Raw genomic sequence first — 26,895 nt, 5'->3', positions numbered from 1 at the left:
TAGTAGGATAGATTTTTTTTAGTCTCTAGTGAAACAATTTTTCCTGTACGAAGTGTATAATAAAAGCTTCTTGTTTTTCTCTTTTAATAGAGTAAACAAAGACTGAAAGAACCCTATACATAAAACATTTTAACAAGTTTGAAAAAAATATTGAAGATTTGTCTAGTACTTTGACATTAGCATCCCCTTTGTCCACACATGCATCTTTTTATATAAGAGTAGTCATATAATTGTCCTGTTTTACATTCTGGATGTTTATTTAGCATTTTGACATGAACTTTTTGCCAGTCATTCCTCTTTTCTTTCTAGTTTTTAATTGTTTTAGTTAATCCTGGTATATGCCTCATGATTTTGTTTCCTTCTGTTGAAGGACTGTTGGGTCAAAAGACATGTATAATTTTATTATTTATATCCCATTGATAAATTGCTTTCCAAAAGGGTTTTGCTGGTTTAGACCACTACTAGTACTTGATTGTAACAATACAGTATTCATTTTTATGCTGTAAATTGCTGTGGTTATAAACAAAGTTAGTTAAATCAGGTACTAAAGTCATTGGGAAAGTTCAAGCTGTTTCCAGTTCTACAGATTTTGGAAGGAAATGTGTGCTATGCACGTCTATGGTAATAGCCGTTCTCCTCAAAGCAGTGAACACTTAACTGTGTATACTTGATATTTTTCATGGACAGCAAACATTTATGTGTAATTATGTTAACAACAATGAAGAAAGCTAGATGCAGTTCTGATTATTTAATAACCATTTTGGTTTTTTAAAACCAAAGGCAAGTCGTTTTGTTTTACTTTTGTTTATTTCAGCAGATTGATATTATTTTAGAAACTTAAAATACCATACTGAGTTGTAATCCTAATTTAGTATCCACCTTCTATTTCTTATTTATTTGTAGTGAGGAAAGAAAACTTTCCTGCTGCTTTTGAGTCTCTAAAAATTTCTCACTTTAGGACAAATTAGTGTGAAAGGAGAAAATATTCTTTCTCTACCTGATGAAGAAACTATTACTATTAGAAGGTGGATTTTTCTTAAGTGGTTTCTTGAATTCATGTGCTGAAGTATTTTTCATCAGATCTTTTAAAAATCCTATCCTTAGACATCTATTTAATATTTGATTCAATGAATAACTCGAAATTTATTGTAATTATTTTGAAAGGATGTTTACTAGCTTTCTTTATCTTAGCCAGTCCTCATTATTGAAGATTCTTGAGTTAACATTATAGTATCAAATAATGAGACTATTATTAAGTTAATATATCATGTTTCAATTTATAGTCTGTTATAAATTACTTGTAAAAATAAACATTTATAAACGTTGTTACCATTATATACTAATAATTCACATTTACATGGTTTGCTTTTACATTTGTCTTATTTAGGAGTTACAAAACCTTGTGTGATAGAAAGGGCTTGTATTCTTATTTTCATTTTTGTTTTGTTTTCAGAAACAGTTGAAACTTAGACTAACTGACTTGTCCAAAGTTGTGTAGTTAAGCCTTGATCTTATGTCATCTGGGTTAAAATCCAGGAATTGTTCCACTATAACATATTGCCTGTGAATGAATGTAACTGCAAATTTAGAAATTATAATCTGTCTTAATAATTTTGTATTTTATTATATTTAAATGAGAACTACCTCTATGAAATATTCTATTAGTTTTGTAAACCAGTGTTTATACATATTAGAGCACTTAGATCTCAGTGAGCTTTGTCCTAGCTTTGCCCTTTGAAATGGTTACCCAGGGAGGAAGTACATTTTTCAGTGACATCACTCTTACTTCAAGTTTTCTAAGGCTCAATTTGAGAATTGCCTGTTAAGACCAATAGCAAGTTCATTTGCATTATGCTTCATTGTGGTCCATCTTTGTCATTTGTGGGTAGATTACACTTAGGATCAAACCAAAGTGGTTCCAAATTGTGGCTAGTGAATAAAAAAGGGAGCCAATCTGAAAAGTATCGTTTGGAGACAGATAGAGAAAATCTATAAATTAATGAGACTGACTTTCTTGTATCTTGGATTCTAAAGAGTAGGCTAGACAGGTGTGAGGCAAAAGAAGAAAATATATATATTGCTTCCCAAGATTACACCTTTAAAGTGGCCATTGCTTCCTTGGACTTGTGGTGTTTTAGGGCTTGACTTCTAGAGTCCTGAAAGTTCAAAAAATTTTTGAAAGGATTGAGAGCCTCAGGTAGCTGGCCAGCGTCATCCTCATTTCAACAAAAGAGGCCAGTGCTATTTCATGAAGATTATATAAGAGTGAGTTCTTTACTCACAACATGCTTCTGAGTAAATAATATACCTATCAGCCTCTTGGACAGGCCCCCATAAAATACCAAAGGTATAGACTCTCTCATCTCCGAGCCAGCGTGGTGGCTCTCATCCAGAGACCTAGATATTAAGGGTTCTAACTGGTGAGATATCTTAGCAGCCCACTGTTGTTTCCAGGATGTTTTGATGATGTTGTTTGTGGCATAAATAAGCTCACCCTCTGTGAGCATGCAGTGCAGTGGTTTGCTAACTGGTCTTTTGGAGATCAGTTCTATTATGAAGAGCACTTTGGCAGAGGTGGCCAATCAGTAAAGTTTGTGTTTAATCCCACGCTGTTGTCTGCAGACTGCTTTGTCTTTATCCCTTAAGAGACTTAATATCTTGGAGAGGAGGATCCTTAATGGATAGGTTTTGAGTCAGTGATCAAGTCTCATCATTTTATTGATACAGTCTTAAATCGTGAGTTTTTTCAAAGATAATATAAATCCTAGTTTATAATAATTAACTAGTGTTTAAATAATTAACTGAAAAACAGCAACAATGAATATTTATTAATTACCTATTAAATGCTAACCATTTTGCTAAACATTTTATAGCCTTATCTCATTTAATCCTCACAAAAATCCTATAAGGCGGGTTCTCTTGTTCTCCCCATACTTATAGAGAAGAAAATTGAGGCACTGAGAGGCTAAGTAACTTTACCTAGAATCATACAGCAAGTAAGAGGTAGAGTCAAGCTTTTGAATCAGGCACTGTGACTCTAGAACCTGCATTAAACAAAAACTATGTTAGTACTGCCGTCCCATAACTGTAATGAATTAATTTTATCCAACTTGGTGTTGAGGAAGAAAGTACTTAGCCTCAGAAAATAATGTACTGAGTGTGTATTGGAGCAAGAGTGTGATCATGGCAAAAAGACTCATAGCAGGTTTTAACTTTGAAGTGTTTAAACACATTTCATTGAGCTAAAGAATCTGCTGTATTTTTGTGTTGCTCACAGTCAAATGGTCTTGTTTTTTAGGGCTTTACCCTATGAGTTTCTGTTCTGACCCCAATGGATACAAAGAGTCAATCATATGCCGGCTCTTTTCCCATCCTCAGCCCTGAGCCGACCCCCAGAAGGGAAAATTGTGACCCAAGTCCAGCTGCTGGCCTGTCTGTCTGTCTGTGCTTTCCAGCTCAAGAACTGATTCCCTCTCTGAGAAAATTGGAAAGGCTCCTGGAGGCTGCTGAGAAGCTTTGATGTAGAGGTAGCAATTGAACAGATTGTCCTTTAGAAGCAGCCAAATTTCATTTTCCAGATTGAAAGACAGACTTCCAAGAAAACTTTTCTTTTTAATGTTTTGTTCTAGCATCCAAAAAAGACCCAATTTCAGATCCGGGCTTGAGAGTTTCTCATGGCTATTCTTGTTCTAGGTGGAGGGTGGTTGGCCCACTCTCAGATGGCATGTATCTTAATAGCTGTGTGGCTGGCCAAGCCAGCCTTCACCTCCCTCCTGCTGGGCTCCGAGAGGAAGTTCACTTGACAGCTGCTGGGCACCTCCCAGTAAGCTCACCAGAGTATTTTGGTGTCACTTTGTGACAGACCTGGACTTAAACCCCACCCTAGCCACTCGCTTGTTAATACTGTGGCTGCCCGCAAGTTACTTAGTCTTTTGAGCCCATTTCCTCATCTCTAAAATGCCTCCCTTCAAGGTTAAGGTGAGGATTAAATGAGATAATATATTGACATTACTAGCAGTGGACTGGCATAGAGTATGGGCCCTTAGTGAATGTTAGTTTCTGATATTAGTATTAGAGAGGCAGTTAGCAATTAAGACCACAGTGTCTGGAATCAAGCAGATCTGAATTTGATCCCATATGTCTCATTTCACAGCTCTGTGACCTTGGGCAATTGTCTTGATCTCTCTAAGAGTCAGTTTTCCCACCTGTCAAATGGGAAAAATATCAGTACTCACTTCATAGGATTGTTGGGAGGATTCATTGAGCTAATGCATGTTAAGCACCTATAATGTCTGGTACATAGTAAGCCCGTGATGAATTATAGCTCTTTATTATTATTAGTGTTGTTAGAGTACCTCACAGGGTACCCTGTGTTTTCTCTCCTAGTGGCCCTTGTTTGTTACCATTTAGTACATTGTTTACTTCATTGATTCATGAAAGGCAGAAGATACCACTTCTTTCTTGAGTCATTGCTCCAAAGGACAAATTCTACCCTAAGGGCCCCAATTTCCCACTGATTTCTCTTTTTTCTTTATCCTCTTGCTCTAGCTTTTCTCGTTGTCATGTAATAAGGAGGGCACATTCAGTGTGAGGTCCCTCATCCAGCCAGAGGCATTTCTTAGAGATCCTAGAATTGAGAGGCTTGGATGGCTAAGCACTGACCTGATTTTTGGTATCTTAAACCAAGGAGAAGCCCTGCCCAGGTTTGTCATTCCTAGGGGGAGATAAACGGCCTTTCATTAGGTATGGTCTGCTCTCTTATTCAGCTACAGTTCCCTAGAGCCTCACTTCTTTCTCCTGGTCATTTACTTTGGGTGAATCATGCAGCACACTCACGTTTGTAGCACATTGGGTCACCTAAAAGAAGACAGGAAAAGGAGACTAGAAAGACTTAAACTTCTCGGTGGGGCTCAAGTGAAAAAAGCCTATACTTAAGTGGGGTAGGCAAGGTGGTGTCTGCCGAACTTTTCAGAAGAATTTGAGATCAGGAAGGGAAAATAACATAGGATCACACGGAAGTTGGAAGGAACCATAGAAATCATCTAGTCCACATTGTACAAAGGGAGAAAACTGAGGCCCAGAGAGAAGAAGTGATTTGCCCAAGGCCGTTACAGCAAGATGGCAGCAGGGCTGGAACTAGAAGGCTGGTTGACTGCATTTGGAGCTCTTTCAACCCGTGGTCCTGCCCTGTGGTTCTGCGCGCTGGCTCTGTGATAGCATGATCAGAGAGCACTGTAACTGCCATATATTTTAATTGAACAAATTCCTAGCAATATTTAAGATATAGTCACTACTCCTCCTCTAAACCTTCACATGTTTATATTTTATTGTTATTTTCTAGGGTGTCAGATGCCTGATACATTCAATTCATGGTTTCTTATAACTCTACTTCATGTCTGGTAAGTGAGCAATTTAAGTGAAGTCACCAAATGTATTTTTTTTTTTTTTTCCCAACACTGCTGATTTGTAAGGTATAGCCTTCAGCAGGGCTGATTACATGAAATGGCAGTTGTTCAGGAATTAAAAACTGTTCCTTTCATTTTAATAACTGGTGTCTTGAAGCACATTTTTATTAAAGGTCAAAGCATAGTCCCAGAAAGAAACTAATATTTGTAGGATTTTCTCAAAGAACATCTAACCCAGTGAACAATGCTATCAGTATCTCTAAGAGACTCTATGAACTTGGATGGAAAGTTCTCTCCTTTGGCTGTTTTAGGAAAGTTCACATTTACGTAAAAGTGGTTTGAATTGTGAGAATCCGTGGTCATTTTCATTGCTGGTCATCAGAAACCTATAACAAATTATAGCACTGACATTTACGCCTGTACCTCTAAAATGTGCATACAGGTTAGATTCATGCCAGGTTTGTTGCATGTAAAAATATTTAACACCTTAAACAGTATATTTTTTCTTCAGCTGCAAAATAAGTAGCCAAAAAAAATCAATTTTTCATCTAACGTTACACAGTATTAAAGGTCAGAAGGATATAGGAAAGACGTTGAAGTGGGGGCTGGGGAATGTATTTATTGAACTGCCAGATCTTGGGAAAGTAAATTCTGGAGAACTAAGTTTACTACTTTGACCATAGTGAGTATCTGAGGAACGTGGGGAATGGTTGCCCTGTCAAAAGGACCCTTGTTTGAGACTGCCTTCAGCTGAGCTTTGCATCACAGGACTGACTACTATGTACAGACTTTTTGGTTTTGATCACCTCTGAAATATTTCTTCTTCTGAACTCACATAGTCACTGAGATTGGCTAAGGGGCCTAAGGTGGCAGTTTTTTTATGTTATTTTTTCCTAAGCTGATAGTTTATTGAGTGCACACTATGTCCTGGGAACCAGTGATAATTCTCAAGAAGCTTAGTCTAGTGAGGGAGATAAGATGTGTAAAATGGTCAGTTATAAGTAGGCATGGCTAAGTTCTATACTAAATCAGTGTAAGTAGCACTTATGGGGTCACAGAGGAAGCTGCAACTATCAAAACCTTTACTAGTTCTACCTGTTCTTTGAAATGTGCCTTGTCTTCTAGTCAGGCAGCTGAGAAGGCAAACTACCTTCTGTCTGAATGGGGAAGGTTAGGAAAAGGTGCAGGGAGGGAAGCTGGATATACTGAGAGGAAAACTACTTTTTCAAGAGGGGAGGACTGCAAAAGTGGCGCTGTAGATTTGCTCACTGGAAAGGTGGGAGGGTTGAGAGGAGGCTAGGCTGTTCCCAGAGGAGCTCAAAGATAATATTCAGAGCCTGTATGAAAGACTCTTTATTGCCCATATAGCTAGAGGTATCAGAGTGTTAGAGGGAGTGGATGGCAAAATAAAATATATAATCCCTGTGACCACATCCCAAGGTCAACACCTGACTAATAGCAGCCGAGAGAACCTTGAAACTACGTGTAGTTCTTTCAAGTTAGCCATCATTTCCAAACTTTTCTGCTGAGTCTTCTGTGCTGAAGTTGGTTTAATTTCTCAGAGGAGTGAGGAGTACCACCAGCAGTTAAGAAGGAGGAGAGAGGCTATCTGCTTCAGATCTGTGCTTAGTCTCCCCTTCACCCTGCCTCCTTTAGTTCCCATGATCTGCAGGCTTTGGTGGAATCACTAGCTTTTCAGTTCGAATCAGCAAACTCTTATTGATGACCTACTGTGTATTAAGGACTATGGGGCATTGGAGAGAAGGATATGACATGGTCTGTACCTTCAAGGAACTTAGTCCAGTGGAAAGCACACGTCTCAAGTACAATTGCCTGTAATGGATAACAATGAAAGAAGTGCAGTGCCCAAGGCCCAAGCAGATATTATGGAAGCACATGGAGGTGTGACCAAATCCAAATTTGGTGGGGGAGAAGGTGAGTGTCTAAAGAGTGGCTCTTGGTAGAGGTGACATTTGAAATGCACCATGAAGGGTGGGTAGAATTTCTTTCAGAGAAATGGAGGGCATTTTAGGTTGAAGGACTATCAGGAACAAAACAAAGATCATATACAATAATAATAGAATACCCTGGCAGTGGACTTTCCAGAAAGCTTGCTTGACTTCCCAAGAGTGATGGCTCCCTGTTGGCTCTTAGAATAGGAACAGGATTTCCCCTATCCTGTTAGTTCCCTGGAGGAGGTGTTGATGGTTCCCTTATCCTGTCTGCTTTCTCTAGTTCCCATGTTTTTCTGTATATTAGGATTTAGGACTGGAATCTCCCCAGTTCCTAGAGGGCCCTTATCAGTTGTGTATTCATGTGAGCTTGCAGCTGCAATGACTATGTATCGTTTGTCTTTGCTGAACAAGAGGAGTATTGACTGTGGCCACTGAAAATATACTGAGAGAAGTTGCTGTCTGGGTTATTCAGCATCCCCACGTGGGCTTGATAAAAGCAGGCCTCCTCCTCTCTTCCCTGTCTTGGTCCGTGTCAACTGTGATGCATTCAGGTGCCCAGAAACTTGGGAGTCCTCCTTGACTTTTCCCCCACTCCCTTCATCTGGTTAGTCACCAGTCATCAACAGACTTTTTTGACCATGACCCATAGTAACATATGCATTTTACCTTGTGACTCAGAAGACATACATGTATCTGATACAAAAGTTATGTAAAACTTACCTTAGAATGTCAGATAATCTCTGATATTTTCTATTCCATTTGAATTCATTTTGAACAGAAATTCAAGATGTCACCCACTAAATTGATTTCACTGGGTTACGAGCAACAGTACCTGAAAACTGGTCTTTGGCCTCCACTTCCCTCTCCCTGTGCCATTGGTATTCTTGATGCAAATTGGATCAGTACGTGCACACATACATACTCCTTCTTAGTGTTTTCCATTGTTCTCAGGATAAAGTGTGTTTCTTAGCATAACATTCATATCCCATCAAATATTCCACTGTTACTAGTCTCACCTGGTGCCATTGTAGGCACCACTCCCACCACAACCCCCTCCTCTGCAAGAAAAATCAAAACTAGGTAATAGAAGTGTCACGTCTTCTGCACCAAGTTTTCTTCTGCCTCAAAGACCCTTCTCCTTCCTCTCCACCTGACAAACTCCTATTTTTTATTCAGTATCCAACAAAGATATCATCTCTTTGAAGCCTTGCTTTCCCTCTGAAGGCAGAGTTAGTTCCTTTTCTGTATTCCCTTAGTATTTTGGACACCCCTATTATGGCAATCATCACATAACGTTTTTATACTTTGTATCTTTATCAGTCTTCCTTGTGGATGATGAATTTATTGAGAGCAAGAATTATTTTTATCATCTTTTTGGAAAGATATGAAAATGAGATATTTTTTCCCTTCAGTGCCATGTCTTACTCTTAGTTTGTGTCAGTAAATGTTCATTAGATAATTGATGGCCTCAGGTATGATTTGACTCCTGTGGCAAGGGTCCTGGCCACTAACTGTTGGTCGGGTAAGAGTAGCAAAGCTCTGCTCCTACTTAGATTTCTGGGTGGTGAGATGTACGTAGTTGGAATTTATGTTGGTGTTATAGTGTTAATAGATTTGTAGAGAAACATTAGTACCTTCTAGATGCAGAAATTAATTTTAGAAAACGGGATGGTTCAAATAAAATTAGAATATGCCTATGATGGAGATGGAGTGGAGAGGGAGTAAAATACAGTTTGTATTTTTATAAATTATTTTAAAGTCATGTATATCATAAATATAATAACTATTAGGTCATTTACATATATTATGTTTTATTTATTTATATGTGTCTTACACATTCTTACAATTCCTTTATTCCTGTTTTCTGTATGAGAGATCAGAGGTTTAGAGAAGTCAGAGAACTTGCCCAAAGAACTAGTTAGTAACAGGTTGGAGAGGAAATTCAAGTCTGGATCTGGCTAATCAGAGTATTAAGTGGGTCTTCTCATTGGTAATTAAAACAACTAAAGTAACTAATTAAATAATTATTTATTAATAGTAATATTTAATATTAATACTAATGTTTAATTTTAATTAATACTATTTATTACTTAAAGTACCTGCTAATTCTTAAACATAAATTTATAAATTTATAGCATTTATTCTCTAACAGAACTTACTGTATGCAGCAGATTTGTTCCCTGCCCTCATAGGGCTTAGAGTATGGGAGAGAGACAAACAAATCATTGATTAATACAGCTGGGATAGGGGCTATGAGAGGATATGATAGGACTCTGTGGGAGAGAGGGGTACATAATTTAGTTGAGGGGTAGCTCAGTCATGGAGGGCTTCAACGAAGGGATAATATTTAAACTGATACCTAAATGATGAATAGAAGTTAGCAAGGCAAAGGGTAGATGAAAAACCGTTTCAGGCAGAGAAACCTAGTGGTTTTCAAACTTTTTATCAGCTGAGCCCTTTTTTTTTCTCTTGTGAGGAAGACTGGCCCTGAGCTAACATCTGTTGCCAATCTTCTTTTTTTGCTTGAGGGAGATTGTCACTGTAACATCTGTGCAGTCTTCCTCTGCTTTTATGTAGAATGCCACCACAGCATGGCTTGATGAGTGGTGTTAAGTCTGTGCCCAGGATTTGAAACTATGAAGCTTGGGCTGCGGAAAAAGAGTATGTGAACTTAACTACTATGCCACTGGACTGGCCCCAGCAGAGTCCTTTTTAAAAGTGAAATTTTATGCTCAGCCACAATATATGAATAGATGAAAGGATTGCTGCTTGGGTTGGGGAAGTGGGAATGATGTGCTCACTTCATGTCTTTATGATGTGCCCAATGGTAAGGGACCCTTGCATAGCTCCATGGAAACTCAGAACATAGTTTAAAAACCACAGATCTAGGGGGCTGGCCCCATGGCTTAACGGTTAAGTTCGCCATGCCCCACTTCAGTGGCCAGGGTTTGCATGCCCAGATCCTGGGCGTGCACCTACACCACTCGTCAGCCATGCTGTGGTGGTGACCCACATGTAAAGTGGAGGAAGATTGGTACAGATATTAGCTCAGGGCTAATCTTCCTCAAGCAAAAAAAAAAAGAGGATTGGCAACAGATGTTAGCTCAGGGCTAATCTTCCTCAGCAAAAAGCCCCAAAAAACAAAAAAAACCACAGATCTAGTCTAATCCCCTCATTTTACAAATGAGATGATTTTGGCAATTATAAGGGATTCATCACAGGCCTCTTTATCAGTAATGGAGAATCTGAGACTCAAATTCAAAGCTAACTATGTAAACTGCTGCTTCTGCAACATTTTGCTTCTTGCCTAAGTGTCCCCTTTTGGTGTTCATGGGGACAGAGGTCTCTTCCTTTGAATGTGAACAGTGTAGTACTGACCACCAACTATATGAAACTCTGTATTCTTGGCACTCATTGTCTGTGTCCTGGGAGAGACAACAAGTAAACCTGAAAATAGTACAGGATAGTAAGTGCTATGTTTAGGAGATGTACAGATCTTGTGGGTGCACAGGGGAAGGGGGGTTGCCTGGGGATGGTTAAGGAAAGCAGTTGCATTGGGTTTCTGAGGGATAGAACAAGAGGACATGGGGTCTTGAGGAGTTATTAGGAAGGGAAGAAGTAATTGTAAACTGGTTTTTAAGATGTTCCAAATGGGAGAGAAAGATGAGAGGATGATCACTAGAGGGAGAAACAGGATGAAGGGGAAGCATTTTGATATTTGTTTTTTATTTTAAGATGGAGAAAAGCTGGAACTTTTTTAAGCCTAGGGGAAGAAGCCTTTGGGAACAGGGAGTAAAGTATGGATGTGGGAAGGGGTTGAAAAACAGACTGGTTCCAGTCTCAGTCTGGCCAGAGAACTGTCCTGGCAGACACTCATGGCCAGTGCAGGGGGGCTCTCGAAAACCACCACAGCAGTTTTGCTGTTGCTATAGGGCTTTCAAGCTCATGCCGGATTCTAGCAGCTCCAGACCTGCTATATATGGTGAGCCCTGGCCGTGTGCACATCCTCTCTCCCTCCCCCAGCCAGAATTGCTCTGTTCAAACACCCACACATATAGCTTTTTGCCCAAACGAAAGGTCTTTGGAGCATCATTTTACCAACATTGCATAACCTAAGAGCACTGGTACCTGCTACCCAGGAGCTTATTTCTTTATAGTGGATCTGACAGGCAGGCCACAGGCCAGGTGTAGCTTTTGGAGGAAGCTCACTGTCAGGTGAGATGGCTTCAGGAAGTGCCTCACCCCACTTGTCTGTTTGCCCACAGGCTACCCTGTGGCCCCCATGCTCCCACATAAAGGTTAGGCTTCGTGGGGAGAGAGTTTAGGAAACGAAGTGGAGATAGCCCTGTACACAGCCCCAGGAAAGGGTCAGCGTGCCAGCTCACAAATAAATAAACTCATTCATTAGCACACTGCTGAGGCTTGAGTGTGGCCATGTAGGCTTTGCTTTCTTGGCTGCAGCTGGTGGCAGAGTAAGGGAAACAAGCTACGTGAGAGTCCTCTTTGGGATTCCTTCATAGCAGCCAGAGTGACAGACCTGCCCAAGTGCCCTCTAGTCTTCATTGAATTCAAAATCAGATCCATTCTGAGCAGCTTATAAACTACCATGAAGGAGAAACAAGGCCAGAACACAACTGGCATTGTCAGAAGGCCCAAAGAGCAAGTGAGACAGGATGCTCAGAGCTGCCAATACATGGCAGGAGGTCAGCATCAAGAATAACAAGAATTCTTCCAGATTTAGGCAGAGAGGAGGAAAAGTGTGGCTAGGAAACTCGTTCCTTTGAACTCTGCAGGCAGTGTTGCTGTCTTCCTCCTTGTCTGATCTAGCAGGAAGAGGCTCTTGGAGCTGTGCTGTCACAGAATGGGGGAAACAGCCAATATTGAAACTGCCCTGGGAGATACTGTGGCTTAGGGGAAGGAGGAGGGAACTCAGGCTTCATTCTAACTCTTCTCTTCTCCGCTGAGCAGCCTTAAGTTACTTGAACTTTTCGGAGTGTCAGTTTTCAATGAAATGTGGCCAGTTATACTAGACAGATGGTTATGTAGACTGAAAGTGATAATGAATGCAAATACATCTTACAGTAACAAGTCTCATATTAGAGGACTTAATAAATGGTAGTAATCATTATTATTATTTGCCATAAGGGAAAATTTATCTAGCCCTTTATTTTTTAAGGCTTCTAGTCTATGAATCTTTCTTCTCTTTTCCCCTGTCTCTATGCTTGCCTTTTAGAGATATTAGGAAGCCATCAGACTAGGGCTTGAACACTCCTTTTTTTCTTTACTTTGCTAGCTGGGTTATTTGCTTTCCTTATATGTAAAAGAGATCAGTATTATTTATGAGCCCCTGGAATCACTGAGAGACAAGGATAGTACTGTAAAGCTTAAAACCTCAATAATAAATTGTGGGTTTAAGAACATCATCAAGCTTGGGAGGGGCAACTGGAATTGCTCCTAAACAGAGAGTAGTTTATGCACAGATTAAGCCTGTACTCAGAGTGGGTGCTTAATAAATACTTGTTAAATGAATGATTAAATAAATTATTTAATACAAGAATTTTTTTTCTTACTTGATTGTCTCTTTTTTAAAAGAGTTTTAAAAATAGACTTTATTTTTTAGAGCAGTTTTATGTTTGAGCAGAAGATTGTCTCTTTTTAAAGTTTGTTTTGCATTCTTTTTTTTTTTTAAAGATTTTATTTTTTTCCTTTTTTTCCCCAAAGCCCCCCGGTACATAGTTGTATATTCTTCATTGTGGGTCCTTCTAGTTGTGGCATGTGGGACGCTGCCTCAGCATGGTTTGATGAGCAGTGCCATGTCCGCGCCCAGGATTCGAACCAACGAAACACTGGGCCACCTGCAGCAGAGTGCGCGAACCTAACCACTCGGCCACGGGGCCAGCCCCTGTTTTGCATTCTTAAGGGCAGCTTTTATTTTGCTTTAGTGTGGACGTCCCCCCTTCTCTCTTCACCATTCCTCCAAGAACAGAGCTCTGAAATTATGAAGTTTAATCAGTAGCAAAATGTAATTTGGCCTGTCAACATTTAATTTAAGCATTTCTTATGAGGAATGCATCCATGATGTGAATTGAAGTAGAGGTGTTCTGTTCTTTTGTTTAAGCCTAGTATTTTCAATTGTTGTAAAATAGTTTACTTATTAATGACTCAAGCGTGATTGTTGTATGGTCTGAGCCTGTGACAAGTGTTGGCTTTGTTTTGCAGTGGGTACCAGGATCATCACATCTTGTTTTTGTTTACCATTTTGAATTTGTTTTACTCATTTTCCTTTCACCTTTCAACATTCTTTAACCTTTACTGGATCATTCAGCAGGTCCTGATGACTCTTATCTGTATTTTGCCAGGCTGTCTTCTTTGAGTTGCACTGGGTAGATTTACCTTCCCTCTTGAACTTCAATTGCTGTGCTATTTTTTGTGTCTATTTTAAATAAATGTTTAGTTTCTTCCTTTCCTGTTAGGCTGCCAGCAGTTACTTTTTGTTGTTGTAGTTATGCTTGCCTCAAGTTAGCCGGTCTTTTCCCTTCTGATATAATATTTCTAATGTGATACTAGTTTTGAAGCTTAAGTTACTGCCCTTGTGAGAATTAAATGAAACTCAGAGTAAAAGGATTGTAGAAGGTTTGTTCTAGTCCTCAAAGGAGTCAGAAAAACTTAGTATGACTCTGGGATCAGATTATCAGGGTTTAGATCTCAGCTTTGACACTGGGTTTATAACTCTGGGCAAGTTACTTCTCTAAGACTCAGTTTCCTCAACTGTAAAATGGAGGCAGGAAGAATACCAGCCTCATGGATTTGTAAGGATTAAATGAAATAATGCATCTAAATTGCTTAGCACAGTACCTGGCACATAGTTGTTTTAGCTGTTAATTATAGCACTTGTCTGTTTTTGCTATTTAAGGATATTTTTCTTTTTTCCTATTTCTTAGTCTTTTTAGAATAGGAAAAATTACCAGATAAGCTGAATTCAGCTTAGATTACATATTACCCTAACAACTGCTAAATAAATTAGTGGAAATCTACGATCTCTGATATCTAACAAAGATTTCACTGGGGTAACTATGGGTGACTATCTGGGTGAAACGTAGGGTTGGCATTGAGAGTTCTTCACATCCATCCTTTGGTAGCACATCCTGTGTTTTCTCAACTTAGGAATAATGTGTGTAGAATGCTACCATTGTGAAAAAGGGGGAAAAAAGAATCTACCATTTCTGTAAAAAGAATGTATATCCGTATTAGTTTGTGGATTATATGTGGAAAGATTCCTAAGAAACTACTGTGTTTGCCTTAAAGAGAGGATCTGGGTGGCTGGGGGATATGAGTAGGAAGGAGACTTAATTTTTATTACTGGGTGCATGTATTGCCTATTCATAACAGTTATTAAACAAAGAAAGGAGTAGACTGAATGTGTAGGCTTCAAGGTCAGATGGCCTGAGAATTGACCTTCAGCTGCTTGGTCTGGACATTCCAGGAAGCTGACTGTCTGAGATGTGGGCCCTGGCCTTCTGCTGTGCTTTTTTCTTGAAGAGGACAAACACAAAAGTTCTTCACAACAGGACTGCTTTTCTGTCCTTAATTACCTGGAGAATTTGATTCACAAACTCAGTGCAAAAATTAGTTGAGCTTTTAGTTAGCTGAATATGGTGCTGGTGAATGGACAGCTCTGTGGATCAGAATCTTATTTTTCCAATAGAACTCATGGGAATCTTTAGTATACTTCCTGTTGATGAGAAGACTGATTCTTTGTTTTGATAACTTTAGCTATGTGTGATGAAATTTTCTGTAGAGTTTTATATCTGAAAGTTTTTGCATCAATTGTCTATTGAACTAATTAGGTACAATGTTTTAGGAGTAATTAGAATTTACCTTCTTTTCATTTAGTAGGCTTGAATCCATATTTTCTCAACTGTTAATATCAACAAAATTAGGTGCACGTTATAACAAACTTTGCTGGTTGCATTTCTCTCAAAAGGCAGGCACACACTTTAGTTTGTATTTCTGGATCAGACAATTCTGAATACCGTTGTTCTACTAAAGTAAATATTCATCAAATTTGTCATTTTCCAGCCCTGGTGACATTAATATTTATATTACAAGGTTGAGGCTGTGAAGAAAGGGTTAACTTCTCAGACACTCATCTACTCTTAATGCCAAGGTGCTAATCTTATACCCCTTCCTAAAAACATTCACTGGCTCTCCATTGTCTACTAAGTGAAGTCTAGACTTTCTTAGCATTTCCTTTCAAAGCCCTTCATGACCTTTCTGGCATATTTTTCTGTTTCCCATACCTACCCTCCCACAAAATCTAGGTATTCATTGTTCCCTTACATATGCTGAGCTTTTCCATTGCCCTGCCTTTGCTCATAACGTTCCATCTTCTGGAAATTCTCTTTACCTTTTGTCTCTACCTGTCCAACTTAAGCTCATCTTTCCAAGCTCCGGGTCGAATGTTTCATTTTCCATGAGGCTTTCTCTTATCCCATTCAGCCAAAAGTAATCCTCTCAAAATCCATTGTACTTTTGTGCTTCTCTTGGGACATTGACCACATTCTCTTTTAGGGCTGTTTGTGTATAACTCCCCTAGGAGACTAACTGCTCCTTGGAAGCTGGGCTCTTTTTAGCCATCACTCTAATCCCCACAGCATCCAACCATAGATACATCCTCACACAGTAGGAAATCAATTTATGTTCGTTGAGTGAATTCAGTGTCTGTCAGCAGTCTTCAGTTTATTTTATCTTTCCTACCCAGATAACCATTTGAGCTGACTTAGTTATCTGTAAGGGCTACAGAACAAACTGCTATGAAACAAAAAACACTTTACCCCATGTTGATATAGCTAGTAAGTTTGTGGTCTGAGAAAATCTGTGCCTTTTAAACCTCAGAGGACAGGTGTATTAACAAACTACAGAATTTTCAAATAAATGGAGAATTCCATTACCTCACTATTGCTCTTGATGAATTGGCCTCTGACAACACTTACACATCAAAACATACGGCGTCTTTTCAGGTGAGAGGCTGACATGAGTGATTTGATTAACTTTAAGAAAAATCATGAAAAAGGACTGTTGAACTTTTCCTGGTTTGTTTCTGCCTTGGAATGTGCCCTGTATCCTGTAAAGTGGACAAATCTTTTTCCATGACCTGTTTTCATTGTCATGGAGTGTTATTTCTTAGGCACTAACTGGGTTCAAAGGTTACAAATTTAGAATTACAGCATCAGCAAATCCCAAGGTTGGAAGGGATGTTAGAGATCATGTAGTCAACCCTCTGTCAGATATCTGAGTTCCCACCAAGCATTTATTAACCTTCAGAAACAGGCAAATTCTCTACATTTGAGGTCATCCATTCCATCATTCAAATCTTCAGAAACTCCCCTCTTAGAAAGTTTTTGCTTTCAATATTCAACATTGAGTAATTCTTTCTCCCTCTGTCGCCCACTTATTGGCTCTGATTCTAACTCACGGACTGTCTAATTGCTTTTCTACAATATTTGGGGCAACTCTCCTGTTTTTCTCCAGGTTAAATACCTTCTGATCTTTCATCTCTTCCTCTTGTCTCTTAAAATATAATATTCAAAACTATGGACAGTATTCCAAGTAGAGTCTGATCTGTGTGAGTAGAACAAAAATCTCACTTTGCACATTGAAAATATTATATTTGTTACTGTGTCTAAAATCACATTATTTTGGTGGGCAATCTCATTATCCTCTTGACTCTGCTTGAACATATACTGTCGACTTAAGCCTTTTCCCACATAGGTAGGCATGACTCACCTATCCTGTAGCTCTTTAGTTGTTCTGTTAGACCCAAGTGTAGGACCTTAGATTTATCCCTGTTCAAATCCATCCTATTAGATTCAGCCCATTGAAACAGCTTATTGAAATATTTTTGGTCAATGGTTAGGTCATCCAGCATATTTGTCTTCCTGCCCGGCTTCTTGTCATCTGCAAATCTGATAAGTATGTTTTCTTTTCTCTATCTTAGTCGTTACCAGAGATGTTGAGGCAGGCCAGGCTGCAATCATTCCACTGTACCATGCTATTGCTAATAGTTTTTAATGGACAGGATTAATTGTGAATGGAGATAGAATTGTCCGTTTATACCAAATATTCCATAATTATAGCAGGAATGGTCTTTTAGGTGAGTTGTCCTGTTGTAGCTGCTTAATAACTATTTAATGAGAGATCATACAAATAAGTATAGTCATGAGAATGAGATTAGGAACTAGCTTGGAAAGTTGATGACCCTGTTTATATTCTTATATATAATTAAGTATAATATTATGTTTATTAATTAATAAAATAATTTTTCTATTCTTTTTTTTTTAAAGATTTTATTTTTTTTTCCTTTTTCTCCCCCAAGCCCCCGTGGTACATAGTTGTATATTCTTCGTTGTGGGTCCTTCTAGTTGTGGCATGTGGGACGCTGCCTCAGCGTGGTTTGACGAGCAGTGCCATGTCCGCGCCCAGGATTCGAACCAATGAAACACTGGGCCGCCTGCAGCGGAGCACGCGAACTTAACCACTCGGCCACGGGGCCAGCCCCTAATTTTTCTATTCTTAAATGAGGTCTCAGGCAGTGAGCCCTCTGTGCTGATTAGAGGCAATGTGATGTGAGGATACAGGAAAGAGCCCTAAACTTTGCCCTGAGATGTTTTGTTCATTTATTTGTTCACAAATATATATTGAGTGCCTGCTATACTTAAGCCCTGGAGATACAATGGTAAAAAAAAAACCCCAGACTTGATCTTTGCCTTCAATGGAACTTACGTTCTAATGGGGGAAACAATTTCATAATTACACAGATGAAATTGTAATACTTTCTATGATCCATGTTCTGGACAAGTGCTTTCCAGCAGAAATATAACAGTAGCCATGTATTTAATTTAAAAGTTTCTGGTAGCTCCGTTTAAACAAGAGAAAAAATGAAATTAATTTTAATAATAGGTTTTATTTAACTCAGTATAGCTGAAGTAATATTTCAACATGTAAGCTATATAAAAACTTTGAGGTATTTATATCTTTTTCTTGAACTAAATTTTTGAAATCTTAAACTTCTTAAGTTTAATCTTAAACCACATCTCAGTTTGAAAAGGCATATTTAAAACACTCAATAGCCACATGTAGCTAGTGGCTTCTGATTAGACGGGACAGTACTATACCCACCTTTACAGACTACTCTGTGGTGTTGGGCAGATTACATTCCTTCTTTAGTACTCCTGTTTTCATCAGTAAAATGAAGGATTCAGACTTGCTTATCTTCTAACAACTAAATGTGTTCCCTTCCATGTATGAGGGAGCTTTCTGAGGTGCTCTAAGTAATCTATATCTTGATCTTGCTGGTGCCTACTTAGGTGTATGTAATATGTAAAAATCATCAAGCTGTACACTCAAGATTTATATACTTTACAGTATTTATGTCATACATCAATGGAGTTTTTTTTTTTAAAAAAATAAGATCACTTCCAGTTTTTTCATTTTGTTCCCATTGCTGAAATCACTCAGATGAGCTGACCTTTAGTGGAAATGTATAATGTGAAAAATGCAAACAGCCAGTAACTCTTTATGTCTTCTTCCCACCCAGGATGTGTCTAGTCCGAATGAAGCAGGAAGGCCGGAGTGGGAAATACATGTGTCGTATCATAGTTCATTTTATGTGGGAGGATGTTGAGCAGCGTGGCAGAGTGATGGGGGTAAGTGAGTGCTTTCAGATTCTGGTCCTGGAAAACTCCAATGAGGGAGTGAGTTGAAGTTTTTATCTGTTCTAGAGTAGTCTTGCTTTTAGATTTCTGTGAAATGCTGTCTAATGTCAAATGGTAATTCAGCTAGAGTCACTTCTGCCTCTGTGGAGACTGACATGTCACAGACACTTTATTTATGTGTTTGCAAACATTGTGGTTTGTCACTGTTTGCAAACATTGTGGTTTGTCACTGTGAGGACATCCTGTGTATGGACATGGGATTATTAAGCCCAAATCATGATGTTAGGAAGGATGGATTTGGTCAGTGGGGGAAACAAAATAATATCCAGTTTAAGGACGTTATGCTTTTGACACAGATTCAGTGTTCAAACTGGTCCTCCTGTAATTTAGTTCTGATGGGAAGATCCTGGCATGGGCCTGCACTGTCCCCAGAAACTGAAAAGCAAGCTCCTTGATCACTGATAACCTAGAATACTTCAGCAAGGTATTTACTGAAAAATGTACATTAGTACATTAAATAATTAACCTGAGAAAGGAGAATATATAGTATATATAACATAGAATGTGATAAAAATATAAAAATGAAACCAAAACATTAGAATACAGTTGATTATATAAATAGTAATTTCTTCCTTTGTGTATATTGTGTATTTTGTGTGTCTAGACCATGTTTTAGTAGATTATAGTTCCTGTTTTTTTCCGTTTCTTTGCCTCCTAGCTTGGGAGCATCTGCAGCAGAACCATCAGATGGGGTCACAAAATGAGTTAATTTAATTTCTTTCATTTCAGAGCAAAGTTCTCCCTGTAGACTGAGGAGTAAACAAAGTTTATAGATGTATTATAAAAGTCATACATGTTCATAGAATAAAAATCAAAGAGTAGGGGCCGGCCCCGATGGCTAAGTGGTTAAGTTCCCATGCTCTGCTTCTGCGGCTCAGGGTTTCGCCAGTTCATATCCTGGGTGTGGACGTGGCACCGCTCCTCAAGCCATGGTGAGGCAGAGTCCCACATAGCACAACCAGAAGGACCTACAACTAGAATATGCAACTATACAACTATGTACTGGGGGGCTTTCAGGAGAAGAAGAAGAAGGAAAAAAACCGATTGGCAACAGATGTTAGCTCAGGTGCCAGTCTTTAAAAAAAAAAATTAGAAAGAAAATTGGCAACAGATGTTAGTTCAGGTCCCAATCTTTAAAAAAAATGAGAGTAAAAGTGTTTAATGTAAATAACAAGTGTCTTTTTTTCCAGTCTGACTCTCCAGAAGTAACCATTGTTAAGAGTTGATGTGTATCCTTCTAGTTGTTTTCTATATAAATACAAATGTATAAATATATATTCTTTTAACATAACACAAATGGGCTTATACTATATACACAGTTTTGCATCTTGGCTTTTTTTTTTTACTAAATATATATTAGATATATTTTTACTTTATAATTGTTTTTAAAACTCAAAATGTTTTAATTAAGACTGAAATCCCTTTAATCATCACTTTCAATCCTGGCCAGTTACTTTCTTTCAAGAAGTAATCACTGTTTTCCACTTTGGTATATATATATTTTAAGACTTTTTTCTATGTTATCTGTAGAAAATACGTAGTATTTGTTTTTTGTGTGTATGTTTTATTATATGTGACGTCATCCTCTGTGTACTTATGTGCAGCTTTCTTTTATTCACTCAATAATATGTCTTGGAAATCTTTCCATGCTGCATTAGAGTTAAGTGGGAATCTTCACCCATGTTTTACTTCTGTTTATTGTAATTATTTTCACATGCTCCAATGTTATTGTCTAATGGTATCATGTGCTTATTACTCTATGTGTAAAATTGTAGTCTTTGAGATCAGATCATGGAAGTGATGGTTGCCTACTGAAATTCTGGATTGAGGATATTTTCACATTTTCATGTCTTTGGAGGGACTGCATGTATAGGAAGCACAATGGGCATGGATTTGCCTTTAGATATATTTGTTGACATTTACATACGTTTCTTTGGGATAACAGACAACAGACTGTTGTCATTTCTGTTCATTCTAAGAAGATGATAGCATGTATCAAAATTTTAGCTGCTATCATCATCATCATCATCATTTGTTTTGGAGTCAGTATTCAACTGACTTTGTAATTGTGCTCTTTGGTTCCTTTTTCATTTTTCTCACTGTCATGCCTTTCTGCTGTCTTAGCTCGCAGAGTGGGATCAGCACCCTTTAAGGTATTTATCCAGCTGAGTGTTCCACATGCCCTGTAATACTACCCAACTCTGGACTCAGAGTGGACACAGTGGACATAGGGTGGTGCTGGCAGTCTCAAGTCATCCCATTAGTGATGACAAGTGATACCCCCTGGCCAGCCAAAGCCCTGCCACACAGTTACGTTGTAGCTCTTCTATTATTTAGCCTGTTTTGTATCACTGTTGCTTAAACTCTGCTGAAAGTTGGAGCATAGAACCATGTGGGCTACAGCTGTCCCCAACCTGAATAGCTTAGTGAGCCATAGGTTGCTGACTTCTAGACCCCAGGAACTTTTTAGTTGCCCCTCTGCCCAAAGAATTTCCTTTTGGACCTCCATATATGTCTCCATCACAATATTTAAAACTTTGACCCTTCTCCTCTGTTACTTTCTAATGTCCCTTCTACTTGATTGCATGCTTTATAAAGGCAGGAAACCTGTCTTATCCGCAGTTTTTTGCTTACACAGTAAACACTGGATGAATAAATTAAACTTCAGCCTCTGAAATTCTGTTTTAAATCCAACTTATTTATCAGATAAATCATACTTGATTTATAGTAGTCTCTGGTCCAGGTGTACATCAGTGTAGTCCTGCAGGAATTAGTCCTCCCTTTTTTTTCTCTCGTTTTATCCAACCATTTTTTCTGTCTGAATTGTTATAGATATGATACTGCCCTATGGAGAAGTGTGTTAGATCAGTGTTCCTCAAACATTAATGTGCCTATAGTTTACCTGGGGATCTTGTTAAAATATAAATTCTCATTCAGTAGGTTTGGGGTGGGGCCAGAGAGTCTATATTTCTAAAAAGCTTGAAGTGAAGCCAATGATACTAGTGGGACAAGGTGAGGAAGGAGCAACCACAGTTTGAATAGCAAGGTTTTAGATGATCCATAATGCTCCCCAAGTACAGACTCTGAAATTTGTCTTCATGAAGAGAAATGCCAAGCTTCAGTTTAGTTACAAAGACTATAAATAAAAGATGATAGTTTAAAAATAATAAAGATGTGGAAAAGTTGGGGAATTACTGTTAGTGCTTTCCTACTATAATTGACTTGACCCCCCCCCCACCTTAGCATAAACCGACATCCTTTATACAGGCAAGAAAATTATATATTAACCACTTCTAAGTTGTGAGTGTGATTGTGTGTGTGTAGAGGGGATTCCAGTCTTCTGTGTATGTCCTACCTACAGAAATGGGAAAGTTAGGGACTTGTGGCTGGAGAAAAGTAGTAGGCCGTAGGGAACCAGTCTCATCTGGTTCTGATCCTGGCTGGTAAGTCTTTCCTGCTCTGTGCTTTAGTTTCTTCATTTAAAAAAAAAGTGTGATGGGGGTGCTACATGATTTTCAAGTTTCTTTTCAGCTTTGAAAACCTATGATTTGAAGGTGGTAATTTGCAAATCTATCTCTGTGTTATTTGGCATCCCAGGTGTACATCTTTAAGAAAACTCATAAAAAGTAGAATTTATAAGACTGATCAATGTAGTGGTGATTTTTCTTGTGCCAGGGAATTCTTGGAGGCCATTACTTGAGTGGATTGGTGTGGGGGAGATTGAGAACTAAGTACCACTTGCAAATTAATAACGGATCAGAAATTTGAATCAAGAACTTCTTTGAAATTAGAATTCCAGTCTCATTTGGTAGGAAAATTTTCATTTTACAAAGATTAGCTTTTACCAGCTTTTTAGGAGCCCAGCTATTGTGAAAAATAAGGCAGACTCACATATCATAAGCGAAGCTGGTATAAAAAGCAAGTGTTAAATTTGAGGTTACAAAAATCACATCAATAATTTAGAGTGTTCTGACTTTTAAAAAAAGACATTATTTGGGATTTAAACATATAAATTAGCTGTGGAAATAAAGTTCATTATATCACCTCATCTGGTCTTATTTTATTTCATTAAGGGTTCTTAAAAAACCTTTGTGAGCTGAGTTGCAGCTGAAGAGTTTGGAGACCATTTTTCCTTGGGCCCTTGCCTCACTCCTGAGTGTTGGTAAGAGTAGAGAACTAAGACTTGACACAGCTGTAAAAACAGACAGCGCCTTTGGCCTCAGCACTTTCTCCTGGTGCAGGCAGATTTCAGATGTAAATTTCACTTTCTGCCTCTCCTACTAATGAAGTAAGTTTCTTTTGCTGGGTTTGCAGCCAGGTGTGTCCAGTCTTGTGGCTAACCGGGGCGCTTTACTTAATTTTTCCATTTGTGACATTTCAACCAAACTTAAAAAACAAACATAAAAATTAGCTCAAGGCAGTGGCTCAAAGTGTTAATGGTAACCTTAGGTTGGCTAAACGACTTCCTCTCAGTTCTGCCCTGCCAGACATCTCCACCTTGTGGCTTACAGTGAGCAGGTTTAAGCTTTCCAAGCCGTGGTGACTAGGTGGGAAGGGGGGGCATGGGTGGGCTTTAGTTAAAAAATTGCAAGTTTATCCTTATCAGTGGTCCCTGGCGTGCCAGTTGCCTCAGCAGGACTTCAGATGATTTCTTGCTAACACCGTTCCAGAATAAGGATGACCCTCCTGTCACTTCTTTGTTTCCTGCTCTCTGTGGCAGAGCTGCTTGTTGGGGTGGTGCCGAGGGCCTGCGAAGAGGTAGAGGAACTGTGGACTGAACCAGGCTCCTTTGTAAAATTCTACTTGTGCTTTTCAGAACCAGCATTTTGCTTTGCAAGGTCCTTGTGATCATGCTCTAGACTACGTTTCCAAACTCATTTCCCCTAGCTTTTATTCAACATTAAATATGTGAAACCTTCTAGCACATATGCCTGGCACATAGTAAGCATTCAGTGAACATCACACTTTACATACCCTTCAATCTAGCCAAGCTTAATGTCTTTCCTCATGCACTACTTACACCTAGATTGTCCTAACACTCCAGCCCCAATTCCTTCACATCCTTCCACCCCAAACTGGAAGTGAATCCCAATTTCCCCTAGCTGGAAGTACCATAATAATTTATATGTACCCTTCCTCTGGCTCTTACTGTTTCTGTTTGTATTATTGTCATTCATATATGTTGACTACCTTCCAGGTGAATTCTGTGGGGTTGGGATCACGCACATTCCTGTTTGCATTCTCCAAAGTGACTGTCATTGCCCCATGGCTGAATGCATGCCTGGTAAATATCTAATGAAAGAAGACAGTTCTGGAAGCCCACTATAAGTATTGGAAAACGTGGGGTGGGAGGTATCCTATTTTATTCTGGGGATATTTGTTTGCTCTGTTAGTCTTAAATATTGGAAGAAAAAGAAATGAGAAATTATTTCCTCTATGCTCAATTTTTCTTTTTCCATGCTTTTGCATCTTCTAATAGAATTATTTGATTAAAAAAAAAATCCAATTTAGGGGCTGGCCTCATGGCCGAGTGGTAAAGTTTGCGTGCTCCGCTTCGGGGCCTGGGGTTCACTGGTTCAGATCTGGGCGCAGACCTGGCACTGCTCATCAAGCCATGCTGAGGCAGCCTCCCACATAGAGGAACTGGAAGAACCTACAACTGGGATATGCCACTGTGTACTGGGGGGGTTTGGGGAGGGGAAAAAATAAAGGAAGATTGGCAGTAGATGTTAGCTCAGGGCCAATCTTCCTCACAAAAAAACAAAACAAAAAACAAAACCATTAAAAAAATCCCAATTTATACATAAGATATTTCATGTTTCTAAACTAACAAAGGCTTTAAATCTATTAAGGGTGGTAAAAATAAGAATTACACCTTTATTTTTCTGAAAATTTCCTTCTAGGCCTCTATGAGTCCATTCCCATCCCCTCACCCCTCAAGTCTTCCAACTCTTCTGTTTTACCATGAAGTAAAAAATTTTCCTGTACTTTTGACAAATAAAAATGGCAAGCAATAGGATATATTGGAGAATATGAGGAAGCCATTTGGTATAAACCTAATTCGGCCTGGCCTTGTCTTTCCAAAAGGGCCTGACCGTGGCTGTTGAGCATGCATTGTATATCTGCTTTAGATATTCCCTATGGCAAGAACAAAGGCCCTTGAGATAAAGGTGCAACTTCCCTCCCCCTCCCAACATTGGCATCTCCTTAAGGATTAAGCATCTTTCCTTAGGCTAGAAACTGATTGCTGCGCTCGCCTGTGACTGCCCAGCTCAAGACAATAGACTTGCCTCCTGCTATGCCCTCCGAGATAGCAGACCCACTACCTGCTGTGTCCATCAAGCTCTGTGCTGACAGGGCAATCTTGTGACTATTGTGGGAGGGACATTTCAATCATATGTGAAACGTCCTGCTTGGGGGTATATAACCACTCTGTACACCTCACTTCTTTGATGCCCTTTCTTCCTTTGTGAAGAAAGGCCCCAGGCCATGGTCCTCAGATTTCAGCTCAGAATAAACTCACCCAAATTTTCATTTATAGATTGGTTATGGATTATTTTTGTCGACAGCTCACATCTCTAGGTCAGAATTAAAAGTTGCTGCCAAAGGTTTGTTTTAAAAGGCAAGGACCACTTTAAGGGTGTAGTTTTTTCATGGTATGAATGGTGAAGTAGAAATACAGAGCAATCCATTGGGCTCAAGGCCTTTAAAATAAGAATACATGTTTGTTCTCAAATATCAGTTATTCCTTTGAAAGTTTTTTAAATGTCCTAAACTGTTGGAGTAGATACTTGTTTATTAGGAGAGAGAAGGCTAAATTCTTAGAAAGCAGAGCAATTCCCTTTTGGGATTGGCTTATGAATTCAAGCAGGGTCCAACTCAAGATGTATATCTAGTAGTTGCATTCTTTTCTCTATGCAAGTTTCATACCCTCAGGCCTTAAGAAGTAGCAAGAGGGGCCAGCCCTGTGGCCGAGTGGTTAAGTTCGTGGGCTCTGCTTCAGCGGCCCAGGGTTTCGCTGGTTTGAATCCTGGGCACAGACATGGCACCGCTCGTCAGGCCATGCTGAGATGGCGTCCCACATGCCACAACTAGAAGGACCTGCAACTAAAAATACACAGCTATGTACCAGGGGGCTTTGGGAGAAAAAGGAAATATAAAATCTTAAAAAAAAAAAAAAGAGGTAGCAAAAGTGCACGCGTTATGTGCTTTAACGGTTTTCCAGCTGATCTGATGCCTGGGTGCCTGCAGCCAGAATGCCAGTCTGATGGCTGCCTGTTCTGAGTGCCATGCTGGATTTGCTCTATTTCAGGGAGTGTTCCTGAAAGAGAAGTTACAAACCTTTCTGTATTTGAAGTTAAATAAAGCATGAAACTTCGGTCTGTGTGATGAGGATTTTTAGGCTGCTTAATTTTAAAACAGTTTATGATGAGGATTTTTAGGCTGGTTACTTTTAAAACTACAGATAAGAAGCAGGCTCCGAGGAGTGGAATTTGTTTGCCCTTTGATCAGAGACAATTGCATTTGTGAAGGAAATCTCCATGCCTCCCTCTCTGCGCCAGGAGGAAGGGGGGATGGCTTTATCTCTGGAAACTCTTAATGGGGAAGGCAAGAACTTAAGTTGTTTACTGTCTGGCAACCTCATGTAACTGACCCCCCCACCCCAAAATCCTCCTTTGTCTTTAGCTGAAGATAATATTTGAGCGGTGACTTCTGCCATTTACTCAATCCGGTTTGATTCTTATCTAAAAGTTGTGGGAC

The 26,895-nt window shown here is 39.1% G+C and overlaps 1 protein-coding gene across 2 annotated transcripts in view; it reads left to right on the top strand.

Moving 5' to 3' along the window:
* The window catches only part of UQCC1 (ubiquinol-cytochrome c reductase complex assembly factor 1), an 89,025-nt gene that overhangs the window by 30,020 nt on the left and 32,110 nt on the right, over positions 1-26,895 (top strand). For both annotated transcript variants that reach the window (XM_014850754.3, XM_044748029.2), the window contains exons 6-7: positions 5,342-5,399; positions 18,957-19,065. In XM_014850754.3, coding sequence (XP_014706240.1) covers positions 5,342-5,399; positions 18,957-19,065 — 167 coding nt within the window. The remainder of the gene's footprint in view (positions 1-5,341; positions 5,400-18,956; positions 19,066-26,895) is intronic.

Source organism: Equus asinus, chromosome 15, assembly GCF_041296235.1.
Source record: "Equus asinus isolate D_3611 breed Donkey chromosome 15, EquAss-T2T_v2, whole genome shotgun sequence".
Classification (NCBI taxonomy): domain Eukaryota; kingdom Metazoa; phylum Chordata; class Mammalia; order Perissodactyla; family Equidae; genus Equus; species Equus asinus.
Note: the sequence above shows the minus strand (reverse complement) of the source record. Positions and strands in the feature narration are given on the sequence as shown.